The 17,480-nt window shown below is 36.5% G+C and overlaps 1 protein-coding gene across 8 annotated transcripts in view; it reads right to left on the bottom strand.

The window, feature by feature from the left end:
* FANCC (FA complementation group C) overlaps positions 1 to 17,480 on the bottom strand; it is a 91,464-nt gene that overhangs the window by 13,780 nt on the left and 60,204 nt on the right. For all 8 annotated transcript variants that reach the window (XM_027808428.2, XM_055699523.1, XM_055699525.1 and 5 more), the window contains 5 exons: positions 17,049 to 17,113; positions 13,126 to 13,290; positions 10,039 to 10,195; positions 4,112 to 4,164; positions 1,034 to 1,133 (listed from right to left, as the gene is read on the bottom strand). In XM_027808428.2, the coding sequence (XP_027664229.2) occupies positions 1,034 to 1,133; positions 4,112 to 4,164; positions 10,039 to 10,195; positions 13,126 to 13,290; positions 17,049 to 17,113 (540 nt within the window). The remainder of the gene's footprint in view (positions 1 to 1,033; positions 1,134 to 4,111; positions 4,165 to 10,038; positions 10,196 to 13,125; positions 13,291 to 17,048; positions 17,114 to 17,480) is intronic.

A 17,480-nucleotide genomic window follows, 5' to 3' on the forward strand; every position in this document is an offset into this window, starting at 1 on the left:
CTACATATTAAGCAATATAGCTGCAGTTTCATCCTTATTTCATATTGCCTGAAGCTGGAAGACATATTCAATCACATTGCTATTTAAAGGCCAGGAGATCAAAAATTCCAAGAAGTCCCAATACTTTCTTAACTAGTCTCCCCAAAAGGCTGTAAAAATCAAAGGAACTGGAAATTTTCTTAAGTCTAAAGTGAGAGCTATTAAACAATAAGATACTTTCCAAACTTACCATATAAATCATATATACTGGAGTTAAACAACCAAACAAAATGGTCAGGATGTGAAATGACAGTGTGATTTGGGAACCCAGGAATAAACGTGACAAAACCTTTTCATATCTCCATTTTGAAATTTAAAAATAAGAAACTGATCCTGCTCTTGTTTATATTAATACATACAAAAGTTAATCTACTTAATTCAGTTCAGTAAAACCTGTATAAATATCTGTGCAGAAGAAGAGACACTAAGCTGGGAAATTTGAAGCTTTAGACTGAGGAAAAATTCCTGAGCAGCAAGACCAGAAACTGAAACCAGTATGTATTCTGTGTCTTCTACCTTCTGAACAGACAAATACAACTACTTAGTATCCTGCTTACACTTACTTGGAGGAATGGGGATGGGGTTATTATCTCTGTTTCGTTTATCATCAGAAACCCTGCTACTGCAAAAGAAACATTATCTAAAATTTCTTATCCTTCCCACCAAAGATGGATGGTCATTATCATGTTCACCATACAGGCAGAAACTTCAGCACCATGGGAACTGCTCCTGTGAAAATCACAGTTTAGGTCGCAGGATTACTCCAGGGTAATGTCAGGTAAATTGCTCGTACGTATTGGTTTCACACTATAATTTTATTCACAGGTGAAAATGTTTGAACTAAACTTTGGCAAGTATATACAGCTGTAGGGAGATGCTACTATTTATATTCATTATATTCAGTCACGATTCTTAAGAGTAGCATTGTTCTCTTCTTGTGAACTTTCATAACTTCTCGCGGAAAAGAAACATCAAGAAATAGATCTTGACTGACCTGCTTGTTCTCATTCTGATGATCCTGAAGGAAAACCTGTGTAAACACCTGTATAATGGTCATCACTTCTGGAGTTCCATCAGTTTCCAGCAGTGCATTCCTAAGCATTGAAAAGTTAGATTATAACAATCAGTTAATTAATCTGCCCATCACACCACAGATAATTGAATGAAGAAACAAAATGTACATTCTTTGTGTGCTGTCGATTCATTACTTTATTTTTACTTTAACAAAAACATATGCTACTCCTACAAATAAATTAAATTTAGTAAGTATATACAATATACATGCAGACACCCGACCACCAGGGGAAAAAAAAAAGTAAAATTAAAAAAGAGACTGCAACAAATTTATTAAGCAAATCTGGCATCTGAACAATCTTACTGGGTTCAGAGCAACTACTCCCACGCTTACAGTTCAGCATACTTTAGTGCTTTGTGTGATTGTATCCCACAGGCTATCTAAAATCAGAGAAAAGTACAATCTAGTACAATCTATCTCCTGGGATATATGGTACCTGTAGCAAAAAAATAATCTTGACTTAAATTATTAATATAACACTCCTACTGGAGCCAGGGAAACAAACAAACAAACAAAAGCTGATCAAATGTAAAAGTTACATATTTAAAAAACTACACAAGGGCCCTGAACTTAAATGATACAGCTGTTGTTCAGTCACTGTGACTCCTTAGTGATCATTAAGAAATGAATCAGCAGCACAAACAGAAATATGTGTATACCAAAGGCATACTTTGGATCAGTAATTGCTACAGCTTTAATTAGGAACCAATGCATTTCAATGTGCTTTCAGTGGTGAAATCATAAAATCTACTCTGGAGATTCAGGAAGGTTAACACTTTAACTGGCCTTCCACAGGGCATAATGTAACCTTCAGCAAATGGAGCAGAAAAACACATGGGCAGCAAAGAGTAATTTTCATTGTCTTTACTTGAAAGGCATGTAACAGTAAGGAAAAAATAATGTTCAAAGTAAGGGTCCACTGAGATCTAAGTTTTTTTTATTAGAGAATTGTTTCATTCTTTCCATAATGATGTAAAACATAAGAACAGCTAACACATTACTGCAGCAAAGGAATTTCACAAAACTACAGGCAGGTGTAAACACTAATAGAAACACGGGAAACAGCACACAGAACCTCAAGACAGTCTAGCTGTATGGACTTCTGTATAGCCATACTTAGCAACAAAATAAGCTTCTGCTTGGGAAATAAAAAAAAAGAAAGTTAATATCTCTGAAATGAAACAATTCAGCACAATCAACCTCAACAAAAAGCATGCACAATAAGCAGGAAAAGTTATTCCTGAAAGAGACACAAGGCTTAGATCTGTACTTTTAACAGAATATTAGCCCCTAAAAGAAAAGGAGTTTTGTGCCAGCTGCAGAAACAGAACTCAGTTTCCAAGCAATGAAGTACAAGTTCTTTATCAGCAGATTTCTAAAATCTCACATGTGACTACATCTGAAGTACAATCATAGAATTATTTAGGTTGGAAAAGACCTTTTAAGACCATCACATATCTTACTGTCTGCATACCACATGGTAATAGCTGGAGGGATGTCAGAGAAATACAACAAAAATGAATAAAAAGCTGCAGAAACCAATTGGTCTGCAAAAGCCAGAAAACATACATAAGAGCTTCATGTAATACCAAGAGGACCTGACACATAGTATTTTAAAAATATATTAAGTGTTTAATACCAACAATATAGAGGAACAAGCACACAAAGTAGGAACAACTGAAAGCAAGCTAGGGAGCCGAAATGTAGGCTGAGCAACAGGAAAACATGATGAATTTCTAAGATGATTTGGAACAGTAACACAAGTGCAAAGTTTTACTAGGAAATACTCTGCTGGACAAGGCCCTGTATTATCTGAGAAACAGTGTTTCATCCATTTCTACTGTCTACCAAATGAGAAGGGTGCAAGAGAGTTACGTAGTCTCATGTTGTCTGTAGAAAATATTTTATATACCATGACCCTAAATAAGTCAGGAAGCTTGAACACATTATGTCTCCATACACCATCACAATATATGGCCTAAGACATCAGTACAGGCCTGTTGAAGTCACATCAGTTTTCACGTGCATTTTGCTTTGGGAAAGTGACTAGTCTGAACTATTCAGAAAATGCTAGCTGTGCTCAGATACTGGACCAGCAACAGAAAGGGCAGTTATTGCTGTGGCAGTCAAGTGATTCCACTCTCACAATGCAGCAGTCTATGGTTTCTACAGCAAAGATTCTTATGTTAGTGGCTGTGTAAACCTGAACAAACATGCACACAGACACACAAATGCCCCCAAACATGTGCACTTGGCTGCCCGCTCTTCTTAGGAAGGAAAACACTTGATGAACAAAGAATGTCAGTCACTAAATATGTTATTGTTGTATCAAAACTGTAATACTGATAAACCCCAGCAGCAGACCTATGTGAAAAGAGTAAGCCAAGCGAAGTGAAGAGAAAAAGCCACTGAAAACTGAGTAGAAAGGACTGGAAGCCCCCACGTGGTAAATAATATATATTGCTTAAAACTAATGCATTCAAACCCAAACTTATTAACAGGCAGATCAACAGTTTAATACCATTAAGAGCATAGCTGATATAAATCCTGAAGACTATAAACAATGTAAAAGAGGCTCCATTGGTAAGTGCAAGTGTTGCAGCTAAATTCCATCTTCGTGCTGGCATGGGACAAGGTATTTCAGCATTTATAATTTTCACCTCAAAATCAAATATCTACTGAAATACAAAATAAATTATACATTTTAAAGGCTATTTTAATTTAGCAGATATATATGATAAAATATAAAAGATACAATGTAGTCAACTGTATCAATGATTATCATCATAATGTTAACTTTTATGTGAAGTTCACGTGATTTTTAACATTTTTCATTACTTGCAGTATATTACACAGACGGAGACACTAAGGTAAAGAAAAAACCATCCCATAATTATAATACGTCCCAGATCATAATACTCCTCCTCATGAAGAAAACCTCAGTGTTTAAATTGATCATTTATTTGAAACACTTCCCACTATAATTTCAAAACTTACTTGAAAATTTCGTTAACAATTCTGAAAATGGCAGGATGGCTTGCTGCTTGGGGCTGTTGATAAACAAATGAAAGAAAATCAGTCATTAATAAGAAACAACTAAAAAAAAACACCCGCCCCTGTACAATTTACAGCTTAACTCATGAATGCTATTACATTGCAATTATTAAACTGTAAATGTCAGATCAACTCTTACTAAAAACACTCAGGTTTCCTTAGGATTAGGTTCTGCAAAATGACTACATCAAAGTCACAGAAGGAGATCCGCAGCAATACCAGGCAGGCTAAACAGCTGATGAATGCAAACATCTGGCATCCCAAACAACAACTAAAAATACTAAAGGTGGCAGATAGAACAGGTTGTTGCATGTAATTACTAAAGGAAAGAGATAGGGAACAGATTTATGAAAAGCTATTAATTCCTCTTCACAGACAATCCCTTTTGGGTGTGCTTTGAGATTCTCACTACATCTTCAAAACTAAATTCCAGAAATTAAATTTATTTTATCACCTTTGCCTTTAGCACTACCACACACATCTTGGCCCAAGATGTTTTTTCACCGTATTATCTTCTTTTGTGAATTTTATAGTTGCTAGTACAAGCTAAATATCTCAGTGCATCAAAATAGTCTTTTTAAACTAGTGAAGCTTTTTATCATGTTACCACGTAACAGTCTGTTTTAAGAAAAGTTGTTATATTAAACACACACTAGTTAACAACGTACTTTCTAATCCCATATCCTTAAATTCTAAGATTTACTAGGCTTTTGTAGAGTACCAAGATCAAAAAACTACTTACACATTCCCAAAGGTATATCTGCCTAAGTTAAAAAACAAATTTGTGCTTCGTGTTTCTGAAGCTAGCACCTGAAGACCTGGTAAGAATATAGTTCTTGAACATTCTAGAGTAATGGATGTTTAATAAAATGCATTCTGTAACCTTCAGGATGCATGGAAGTAATAGCATTTATAAGTGGCATTTATTGTAACAGCTTTAAGTGCCTGATGCACTATTGCAAAGAAAACATTTATGCATTTGCTTCAAGCTAAAAAGTACCAAGTAGAATAGATTTTTTTTTCTTTTTAATTGCACACAAACAGAATAAGGGCTTTATTTTACAAGATACCTATATGACAATATCAGAAAACAGAGACAGCCTTTAACAGCAACTATCTAGAAAAGCTCCTTGTTTCTCACAGTTGTCTTTGCCATACTGGAAATACGAGGTGGCACCTCTTTAGTCATGTTTTACCACCCTGTCACATGCTGTAGCCAAGTTATTCTATTGAATGTGCGTCACCTAGTGCTCGGCAGTATTTACAGCCGGGTGCTCGGATGTGTGAAGAACAGCATGCAGCTTGTTGCAAGGCGGGTCCCCAAACTGTCACTGCTAGGGGGAGAAAAAACATGGCTCGATGACACAAGCGACACGTTCATCTCTTTTTTGTTTCACAAGGAAAACTCGGACTGGACGATCTCCAGAGGTGCCTTCCAACCCCAACCATTCTGCAATTCTGTGAAAACACTGGAAAGTACAAAGTAGGTTTTCCAGTCCTGACGGATAAATGGTTGAATTCAGCCATTTCTCCACTGCCTTTTCACTCTGCCTACCTTTGCACACATACTTCTATGATGACATACCAACCCACTGTTGCTTAGGACAGGCTGAATATAAACTAGAAAGGGTCATGAGCACACTGCCGCACATCACAAGATTAAATCATAGTTCTTTTGAACAAGACCAAAATAAATGTGCTGTATGCAACAATGAAAAACGCACCTGCCAGACAGCAGCAAGCAATCTACACTGCTCGCTACATAAAACGACAGTTAATAAGCTCCTAGTATTTAATCTATACTACTGAACTCAATATGAATTTAATCACCGGTATTCAAAAGGGAAAAAAACCAAACAAAACCCCCAAAAAACAAACCCCACTGTTATCGAATGCCACAAAACTAATTTGCAAGCACTCAGAGTAAGAATGCTATCATAGCACAAAAAGTCTTCATGGCAAACTGAAGATGTGCCTGTTGTGTAGCTGGACTAGAGCAGGCAGCACAATTCTGCTGCAGCCAGCAGCAATTCTGCATTGTGAGGGATTATCAACTTCAGGAGGGATCCTCATAGGGCTTTCATGTTGTTGACTTTATTACCTTATTTTTTGAAAATAAAAAGGCATGTCATATTTTACTAATGTTGCCTGTGACCACACAAAGTATTTTTCACAGAAAACTCAGAAAACAAAATATACTATTTACCAGGAACTTGTTCCATTACTTTTAAAACATGCACAATACATACAGCACAACACACACTAAACCAAAAAGATGCAGACATGGGGAATCGGAGCTGCACGTGTGATATTATGATTACATATCTGAAGAACATGTGCCTCTTCAGAAAAAACCCACACACAAAACCACTGGGATTTTTGAAAGAAATGAAACAGGAAAAATACACTGCAACATAAAGTATGACATACACAAATTCTATAGAACTACACTACTTTTTATCTGTGTTACCAGAAAGAAGAATTGTGTATAACTAATTTACAGTACAAAGCCAGAACTGAACAAAGAAGCAAGAAAAAGAAATTTGTATCTACAGGAAGCAAGTAAATGGCACAAAGAGGAACACACTAATCATCATATACTGCTTTTGTTCAGATCGTAGAATGCTCTGTAACAACCACAAGTAAGAGTAAACATACAGAAACAAATTGTGCCCAAGATCACACAGCAACAGATTTGAGGTGGCAGCACCACAAATACTGGTTCTCTCAACTTCCAAACTCACATGCAATTAACTGGACGCATTTCTGAAGTTAGAAACATCTAGCTTTAGGAAACAACTACACGGCTGTATTTCAAATGTTGTCTGTATTTCCAAATTGTATATCTACCTGTATTCCTGAATTTTATATTTACCAATAAAAGTAAGAAATGTCACTTAATATCTTTCTTATACCAAGTCCAAATCTAGATTTATTTTGAAGCATACACTTACTTTTAAAGCATAAACATCTTTTTACAGAGGTTTAAAAAGCTCCTGAATTCTTCAACATTATGAATAAATCTGTGTGCGCTATTTCAAAAAATTTACCATAACACCACAGGTTTTGAAGACCAGCAATACTGTGGGAACTAATTGTAACTTAGCCAGAAGGTATTACAACAACAAAAAACATTTCTTATTTTATCTCTATATCCTTCCTCCTTTCTCCTTTGTTAATGCCTGTTTCGTTTGCACAGCTCCCAGTGAAAGGTGAGGGTGGATCCAGTTGGTCTCGGAACTTCGGGATAAGGCACAGCAAAAGGGCAGTGCAAGGGCATGAGAACAAGAGCAGTCTTCAGCTTGGTATACTGGTAGGCACTGCGAGTCACCGTATCACCCACTGAAACTACTTGCTCTGAAATGCTAAAGTGAAAATAACAGCAAGGGAGACCCTACAGCTAGAGCTTTAACTGCAGAGTGAAACATAATTTTGATACTCGGCTGGACTTAGGAACGCTGACAAGGTGGAAAAACAAAATGCAGCAATGACAGATGGTTCATGAAGGCGAAACCAGCAAATTTTAAGCCCTCTCAATCTACTGCACTTTTCTTGCAACGTAACTTTGAAAGAAATAAAACTACTTCAGAAAGCAAAGAACTGAATATGAACTATAATTGACACTGATTCATTCACATCCCCTTTTACAGATGTGCTTTGTTTATATACATATCTGCATTTCTGATTAAACGTAAAATTCTAGTATGTGTATTTATTTAAATTTTAGTTAACACACATGTACAAGCCTTAAAGTCACTTAGAAAGAAAGACATCCACTCACCCACCAAATTCTGAAGAAGCTTAAACGACATTTGTGATGGTCATTTCACCTGCTTTCACTACTTCTGAATAACTACAGAATTTCCAATACTAATTCCAGTTTAGCCCCAAACCCACAAATCTAATAGCGAACCATATAAAAGACAAATTAGCGGACATCAACACTACAATTGCTCTTGGAATTAAAATATAAGAGTATTGCATGTCAAGTATCTTTCGTAATAAAAGTATGGTGGTTTACAACTATCTGGGTACGATGGATCTCTGTGAGGTTTATTTACAGTTTGGTTACTGCATCAAGATATTTTATTTAGATAAATGACAATGCAATTATGTAAAAGCTTATTGAAACGTCCTTCTTATCATATACTACAATCAAATCACTAACATATTTCTGCCTATTTGTACTACAGAGCTTTTCTTCTAAACGGAAAAACATGTATAAATCAAGTTTTGTCTCATGATTCCACTTCTTATTATGATATCCATAAGGCAAACAGAGGTCACATCCCTCAAATACCGTAATCCAACTGCCAAAAAATGCATACCCAGACTCCTAAATAAATATTTAAATATATTTCAGGCAGGCTAAATTAATCATACTGTTGGATTCAAAACATTGACATATCTAATGTCACACAAGTATCTTTATAGTACCATGTGTGCAAGTTGTACAAAACACCATTAAGTATTCTAGAACACAATTTGAGGATTAGATCTTCCTCTTATACTGCCTCTCTGAAGCTTCTCATCCTGTTGTTTTTAATTGGTATGCCATCTCCCATTTATGCACCTTCCCTCTTATCAATGCCTATAAATCAGCAGTACCCATCTTCCAACTGCTCCCTTCTTTATACCTCCATTCATTCCACTCCTTGTCCACAGGATGTCCTCTCTAAACCAGCATTCAAGGCTGCTGCATAGGTCTTTCTACTCTGTAAATACCTTACTTTGAAAGCACAAAGTCTTTGGAGCAGCGGAAAGTAAGGACAATCTAAGTGTGCTAGCACTGTAATGTTCCCTTCTTTTCAGGGATCAGGATGTGAAGACTAGGTAAATATGAACGTTGTTAATAAACAACAATAAAATTAAAACAAAGATTTTACTTTTTATATATAACCTAGACTTTTTTTTTTGTTGTTCAGTCACGTGTGGTAACATGTACTGTGTTCAACTCAAGTACATCTGACACAGAAAAATTAGGCACAGGCTTTGTATATAGCCTTGTCTTTAGGAATACTTAAGATCCCTAGATGAGATATGAAGTGCTGTTGATGCCAAGCATTTACAAGATTTGCAAGTATCATAATGGATCCCTAAAACAGAAATTGAAATTTTCCAATTGAAAAGGAAGGCTATAACTTTTCCTATCTAGAATACACACTCTGTAAGCAGTTTCATAGGCTGAAAATAAGATACCATGTGCCATTTTTTATGTCTATTTTATGAATACATAATTTAAGTGCATAGCACACATGCCATTTCACATCATAATTAACAGTTAAATTTGCATTTAGTGCTGCTAACTAGCTCATTATTTTGGAAAAGGTATTATGTCATGTTTTCTCATAGGAAAGATTTTTGGTGCACTGAACAACTCAGCATTTGAAAAAGAACTTTAACTACAGTTTAGCAAATGTTTTGTGTATAAGAATTTTGTTCAGGTTTGCAAACAAAACCAAGTAACTAATCAGTCCATAATAAAATAATCTACAAGGAATTTCAGTTGTTTAAACTGCTAAACTCTCTAGGACACAGCGATTGAAGTAAAAACAGATTCAAATCCTCCCAGGCTAAAATTTAATTTTTTTTAAGACAGAGGCAGGTACTCTGCACCCCCACCAGTAAGATTCTCGTCTCTTCATCCATTCTTCCTCACTGAATGAAATGTATTTTCTCTTCTACCAGTTCAGTGTAAAAGCTAAAAATGTAGTGGCGTTTATAAGACTCAGGATTTGCTTTTGCTTTAGCAAGTTACATGCCACGGGACAGCCGTTTCCCTGAAATACACTGATGTACTTGAAAACTCTCTGTCATTTCTGAAGCGTGACAGAGCAGTCGGTATCAAACATACTACACACTGCACATACCAGTAGTGAGTCTTTTATGACACAAGCCACTTCTTCCAGTGAATTCATCTGAATGGAAACCAGCTGGTCTAAAAGGCACAATGTAGCTTTTTCAAGGCTTGGTAAGTGACGAAGCCAGAGGCTGAAGACAGTTGGTTCAGGGAGGGAGATCTTCTTCCTGGTTTAGAGAGAAAAATACTGTTTTCCCTGATGTAGTGGAAGGAAGACAAAAATGATTGGTGTTTTTTTAAGTACATTAGAGAAAAAGAAGACACAAAGATCAACCAACCTGGAACAAGGGAGCGGAATCTTGTTCAAAGTACCCCAGTCAATGTCAAATAATAATGGCAAAGAATAACAGCAAATCACCATCATCTACAAATGAAACCTTATCACATGTCTAAAACATAAAAAATTTCATTATAATGGATCCCAGAAAATGGAAATGGAAGGTTTATGTCTGGAGTTCCCTTCCACTCTAGAGAAAGGTCCTGCCCCACACTTGAGCTCTTTGAAACCCAGACTGCTTCCTGCAGGTGGGTCTGCTCAGAAAGTGTCAGCAGCTGACAGATAAGCAGTGAGGTCCTCGATGGTATTACTGCTGGCTAAATCAAAGCATTACCTGTCTTTGCAGAGAAATAAGGAAAAAAAAAATATGAGGAAGAGGTAGGTAAGTCTTCATCCCACCAACACTGACCAGAGCCTTGTAAAAGATAAATGGTTTAGAAAATAATTCTCTCTTCACCTAAAGCCTTCAGCTATAGCTTAGCTGAAACAGTGTTGTATCACTAGGAAATAAAAGGCGTAGCCTGTTTTAAAACACCACCACAATTGGTGTGGTCCAGCATAAATCAAATATACTAAAGTAACCACCCAAGAAGAGGAGTTACCACCGCACAAAACATCCTCACATATTTTTGCAGATATCATATTAGATGCAAATTAAAATGTTAAAAGCAAAAAAATACATAAATAACAAGAAAAATATGCATTGGTCTTAAATCAAGTGAAGATTAAAAAACCTAAAACTAGGCTGGAGAGTATATGCAAACTAACATTACTGATAAAAAAATACCAGTAGAAAGAAGATTTAACACCATTTTAGGATCTATTTTTTAAGTATGTATTTTGCCAAACATTTGTTTAAATATCAGCCTTCAGAATTCTGGTATCTGAAAAGCTGTAATTTTTCCATTCAAAACTATGGAGTAGCTTAATTTAAAAGTGTAGATCTGTAGACAAGAAATATATTGAAGTACATAGCATTTCAAAATCGTAAAGCAATGCTCAATTTCAGGATGCTGTTTAACTACCAGTATCAAAGCATATATGCACATCAGAGTAACTTAAGTATGACAAGCGATTATTTAATTTTGCCATAATCCTCTTTTTTTCTTGTTTTTGTGTTAGCATGGTAGATATTATAGATATTATGCCAGGAAAAGAAATCTAATAAGCATACAAAGAGGTGCTTGAAATCCGAGATTTAAAAATCATATAGGAAGTAAACTCTAGTCATCTAGTCTTCTGAGACTGAACTTGCACAGGGTCCCACTGGGACAATGCTGAATTCTGTGGAGCACTGCAAGTCTCCATATTTAGCAACACTATGTCCTGGAGCAGGCTTCACCCATGCTCAGAAGGAAAACAAGTGTTCAGAAAACAATGGTAGAGTTAGGGAACACAAAATTCAATTGTTAGAGTGTGTGTGTAGCGGGGGAAATACAAACACATTCAAGTTAAGATCACATGAGCTTCAGTGACAGTCCAGGAATATACCAATGCAAAACATGTGTGAGCCTACATCTGCTCTCAGAGAAACCATACACTTTAGTCAAGGGCCCTGCAAGACTCTCTTAGTCAAGAGTCATATGAACTGAACTATTTTTGCTCACTGTCATAAACAAGTAGCTCAAAAGTTAAGGAAAGAGGCGCTGATTTCAGTCAGAAGAAACTTTTGTAGCCATCTAAAGGATTCAGACTCATACTATGAAGTGGCAATCCCTGTCAGTGCTCAATGACATCAGTATAGACCATCCATGCTGGACCTGTGAATTTGCTCTGAAAGCTTCCCAAATTGCATTACTGCTTGTGGAACACATCCAGCCTGAAGCCACAAAGATGGAGAAGTGAAAGTGCGCTCTTTTTTGGGACACATCCTTCACTACGGACCTTCACATTCCTTTTTCACTTGTTTTCCATAGCTTCTAGTAACATGTGTACAAATAAATTAGTAATTGTGCTTTTCCATTAATTACTTATTTTTGCTGGACCCCTCAATGGAGCAATATAAAAATCTTCATTGGAACATCTCAGAATTTATGACACTGAGTACAGAGGAAGCAATTAAAACTCTGATTAAAAAGGAGACAAATGGATAATTGAAGTAAAGTGTTCAAAAAGGGCCTTCTCTCATATATAAAAAAAAAATGTTTATAATACAACCCCTCAGCTACAACTTGAATAAAGCAACTCTCAGCCAAAAGTAGGCTGTGCTTTCCCTGACATCTTTCCTTCCCTGGCACAGCCAATCTTGCTGATGTTCAGCTTCACTCAGCTAGTTTTCATCCATAGACTAATTTTATCAGATCAGTGATTTTCATGGCAGCAAAACAAAGGAAGTTATATTTCACAAATTTCAGACTCATTAAAAATACCCTGCTGAAGAACAGGATAATTTAAAAACTTGATAATCAATGTCACAGAAAAAAATAAAGAAAAATATGGAAACACTCAAACATAAGGATCCATCTGTGCACAGAAAAACAACGATGGCTCTCAAAAGTCAAGTTAGGAACGTTGATATGCTTATAGGAAAGGTAAATTACAGTTCTATGAAAATTGATCGTATCATTCACAAAACACCTAAAATCTATTGAAGACTTTAACCTCCATTTAAGAGAAAAGGTGGGAGAAAGTTCCAGTCAATATTTAAAGCTGTCTACGGCCTACAACCTGAGCTCTGCTATTCAACTGCTAGCAAAGTATTTTACTATAATGCCAAAGAAGTACAGTGCATTCAGCATACAAACCCAGAGAAAAGACATTTAATTAAATTAAAAATCTTTACGGAAAGAGCATAAAAATCACAGACACTGTGCTACTTACTTTAAAAAGGCCTCATTCACAGCCTCCAGAAACTCTGAACTGAGAATTTCTTTTGATGCACCTCCATGGTAAAGAAGGAGAGTTTCCAGCAATGGCATTAGATCAGGCAGAGTAACAAGAGGGTGACAGATAAGGGACATGGCATGCACACGACTGGCTGAAACTCTGAAGGAAAAATAAATATAGATCATATTTCAAAAAAGTCAAAATTTTAATCCGATAAGGTAAAAGAAGATTAAACTAATTACAGAAGGTTAAACGTAAGAGATGCATACTTAACTGCAGAAGAATTATTTATTGGAATGACTGTTGACATTTCATTACATACTGTCTGAAGAATCTTGAAGAGAAGTCAGACAAAATTTGGTGGTTTAGTGCTCAAGGCAAACCTCTTGAGGGATACCAACACAATTCTGAACTGCAGCCAGCTGTGTTCATTCAGCGTCACACCCTTCCTAGCAGGGAATGCTTTGTCTCTCCCAGGATCAGCAAAGCACAGGTAAGAAAGATGACATATCCACAGCTCCCATGTAGGTTTGCTAGACCCTCACAACAGACCACCTAGCTGCTTCTAAGGACTCCTATTGTTTCCTTGACCTTTCTCAACAGAGACAACTTCTATGAACCAAAGAAAATGAATCCTGCTGTGCTCAGCTGAAAAGTTTTTGTCCTGCAAATCTACAGTTGAAGGAATATGTAATGCTTTTGGATCTCAATATATATACAAACCACTCACTTGACCAGCTCACTAAAACTACATGCTTAAAAATTAATAAAGACAGTGGAACCTGAAACATAAACAAAAAGGACAATGGCACACAATATAAGAGATAACATTTGCAAAAGGAAATCACAAGTTTACCACAGTATATATAGTTTCTAGCACATGAAACTATATGAACATTTTTCTAGAAGCTGTTTTGACAGGAAGACATTTATTAAGACCAAGAACTCTCAAATACTGAATTCTAGCAAATTAAAAATGACTAGATTTTTTGTAAAGGCTTCCTTGAGTTGACGCAAAGTTTTCCTGATTTCATTGTTCACTAAAAGGGGTGTATTCTTTGCAAGAACCTAAAATCTGTTAGACCACTAATACAGTCTATGAAGAGCTAAGACAGGAATTACACTATAGGTTACTCTGAGTAAGAGCTAACTCTACTGCCCTGCATGTATTAAAGCTGCTCCTAAGTAGATGTTGCTTAATGGTCGCTGGCATATGCTGTAACAGAAGTGCAATGATCTTTGAACATCAGGTACCATTGTGGTGTCCACAGTGAGAAATAAAACCTGACGCGTTTTCAAAGACTCAGATTTCTGAATTAGTACCTAACCAAATACGTGCTTAAGGTTTCTTACATTGAAGATGCAGCTTTTACAATGAGAAGTGTTTCTATAAGAATGGTAATTACTGGGCTGATATTTATTGTGCAGCAGTGTTTTCTGGGATATACATGTAAAGTTCACAGATCTGAGATTCTTTAACTCAATCCCCTTTACAAAATTTTGTTTCTAATTCCTTATCCAGGATTAGCAAACCTTAGCAGTTTACTTTACTCTTAACTTTGGAAGAAAAACCCTGCAAAGGCAATTTTCTTCTTCTACATAATCATCAAAATATGTTCTTGGAGAATACTACACAGTGCATTCCACTGTGTGCAATGTATTTCAACAGACATTGTAATCTGTGTTGCTGTAAGCATCACTGAATGGATAAAGAAGACAACATACACCTCTAACTGCAAACTACATTTGTCTCTGGAACTCGAATAAACAGCTGTATCAGAATTCATACACTCAAAAATCCTCCTAAGTTTTGCTTTTATTCTGGTAAAAATCAAATATTTCTGTTCCCAACAGTCTCATTAGCTTTTCAGCTAAGTCTGTTTCACCCTAATTTATAATATGTGGGTGTTTGCTTTCTACATAGAATAAAACTTCGTAATGCTCGTACTGAAGTCAGCTCTACATGAACTCAGCTTCTTGACTCTTCCTTACGCAAGCACCTCAGTGCAAGAAGGAAGGCAGAAAAATAGCCAAGTTATTAGCTCATGATAAAAGGAAGATTTTTCAATCAGACTCCTCCTTCCTGTAATTTTACAGGCTATGTGGTGTTAAATAGGTCATAAAACTAGTATCATCATAGCAGCAGCTTTGACTCTGAAGACCAAAGGAGTCATGCATTTAAAACAGAAGACATAATTTTAATATATAGACTATATTAAAAATTGCAGTCCTTATTTCTGCTTTTGTTTTTCAGCTGGAATGCACTTAATTTACATGCAAACCAAGGGATCTACTGATGTATTCAAATATGGTAATTTTTAAAGGATTGACAAAAGACCATGATCTGCACTTCAAGGTCAGTGAAAAGGCATGATCATGTCAAAAATAGTGATAACAGTAGCATTAGGCAAATGTATCCCCTTTTTTATGGTGGCAGCTTTTTGCTTAATTCACTGTATTTATGTAGTACAGATGAAGAAGGTGATTATTCTCACTGACTACACCTAGACATGCAGGAACACCCCACACAATATTGCAAGGTGATTATTAGCATCTCATAAAAATCTGGACTGGCGATGTGACCAGAGCACATCACAATTTCCTTCCCACTCTCCATCTCAGACTCTCATCCTTAGAAAATCAAGCCAAGAAAGCAGTTAAAGGGTGGAAATACTATGTGCTTGGGTGGATTTCAAATAGTTATATATGAAATACACAGTATTGTCACAGCAGTGTTTGCTACCAGACCAAGGAACAAATGGAAGTTCTTTAATGAGAGGTTCTTTAAATAAGCATGGACAAATTTTACCATTCATAACAAGCACTAAGTAACTACTATGCTGTCATATTAAACTATCACTCACACAAACAGGGGAAAATATTCCTTTAGATTTTTTTTTTTTTTTTACTTTTTCTCATAGTAACTCCCAGTTAACTTCGTGTTATATATATACATGTAGAGAGAGAGAGTAGCTACCATTATGATTATGAAGTCTATGAGTTTCAACAAGGCCAAGTGCAAGGTCCTGCATCTGGGTAAGGACAAGCTCCAGTATCAGTGCAGACTGGGAGATGAATGGACTGAAAGCAGCCCTGCAGAGAAGAACTTGGGGATACTGGTGGATAAAAAAATGGACACAAGCCAGCAACATGGGCTTGCAGCCCAGAGGCCCAGCTGTATACTGGGCTGCATAAAAAAAACCAAGGCCAGCAGGCTAAGGAAGGCTGCTTTAGTGAGACTTTACCTCAAGTACTGCATTCCGTTCTGGGGCCCCCAACATAAGAAGGACATGGACCTGTTGGCACAAGTCCAGAAAGAAGTGGGCCATGAAGATGATCAGAGGCTGGAGCACCTCTCCTATGAAGACAGGCTGAGAGAGTTGGGGTTGATCAGCCTGGAGAAGAGAAGGCTCTGGGCAGACCTTATAGCAGCCTTCCAGCACCTAAAGGGGGCCTGCAAGAAAGCTGGAGTGGGACTTTCTACAAAAGCCTGTAGTAGACAGGACAAGGGGTAATGGCTTTAAACTGGAAGAGGGTAGATTTAGATAAGGTATTAGGAAGAAATTCTTTATAATGAGGGTGGTGAGACACAGGGTGCCCAGAGAAGTTGTGGCTGCCCCATCCCTGGAAGCATTGAAGGCCAGGCTGGATGGGGCTTTGAGCAGCCTGGTCTAGTGGAAGGTGTCCCTGCCAGATGATCTGTGAAGGTGCCTTCCAACACAACCCACTCTACGACTCTCAGGTTAAGTAAAAATTCCCACATGAAGCACCAGTTAACAAGCTTGTCCACACCTAAAATTATCTACATATATATCCAAAACATTCAAACTGAAGCCTAAGTTGCCCAAGTATAAAAAAGTCTTCGCTGAACTGTAATGATCCAAACTAACACATATCAAAATTATGATAATACCTACCTTCCCTGAATGTTAAGTCCATTGAACTGATTCTCTCCGAGTTCTGTTACTAACGAAAAGACCATCTGTTAAATAAAATAAAATAAAAATTAAATTAATTACACATACTACAAATAAGCAGACATTAATTGTATGATTCTCTATGTGACTCAACATACTGTACAGGTTAATAACTTTCTCTTTTCACTCAGTTTGACTTTTAATTTTTTTAATTATTGGTGCCAAATTAAAGCCATCCAGATCACTGAATAAAATGTACTGCAAATTGTTTTTTTAACATACATTATATACCCTCCACTTTGGAAAACTAGGAAGCGATTTATTTTAGCTCTGCTTCCCCAAGAGTTGAGGTTAAACTTTCAGAAGAGCACTACTAATAGTTTCTATATGATTTATCTAATTTAGATCAACATATTATGAAAAATTATTCCC

This window comes from Falco cherrug, chromosome Z (assembly GCF_023634085.1).
Source record: "Falco cherrug isolate bFalChe1 chromosome Z, bFalChe1.pri, whole genome shotgun sequence".
Taxonomy (NCBI): domain Eukaryota; kingdom Metazoa; phylum Chordata; class Aves; order Falconiformes; family Falconidae; genus Falco; species Falco cherrug.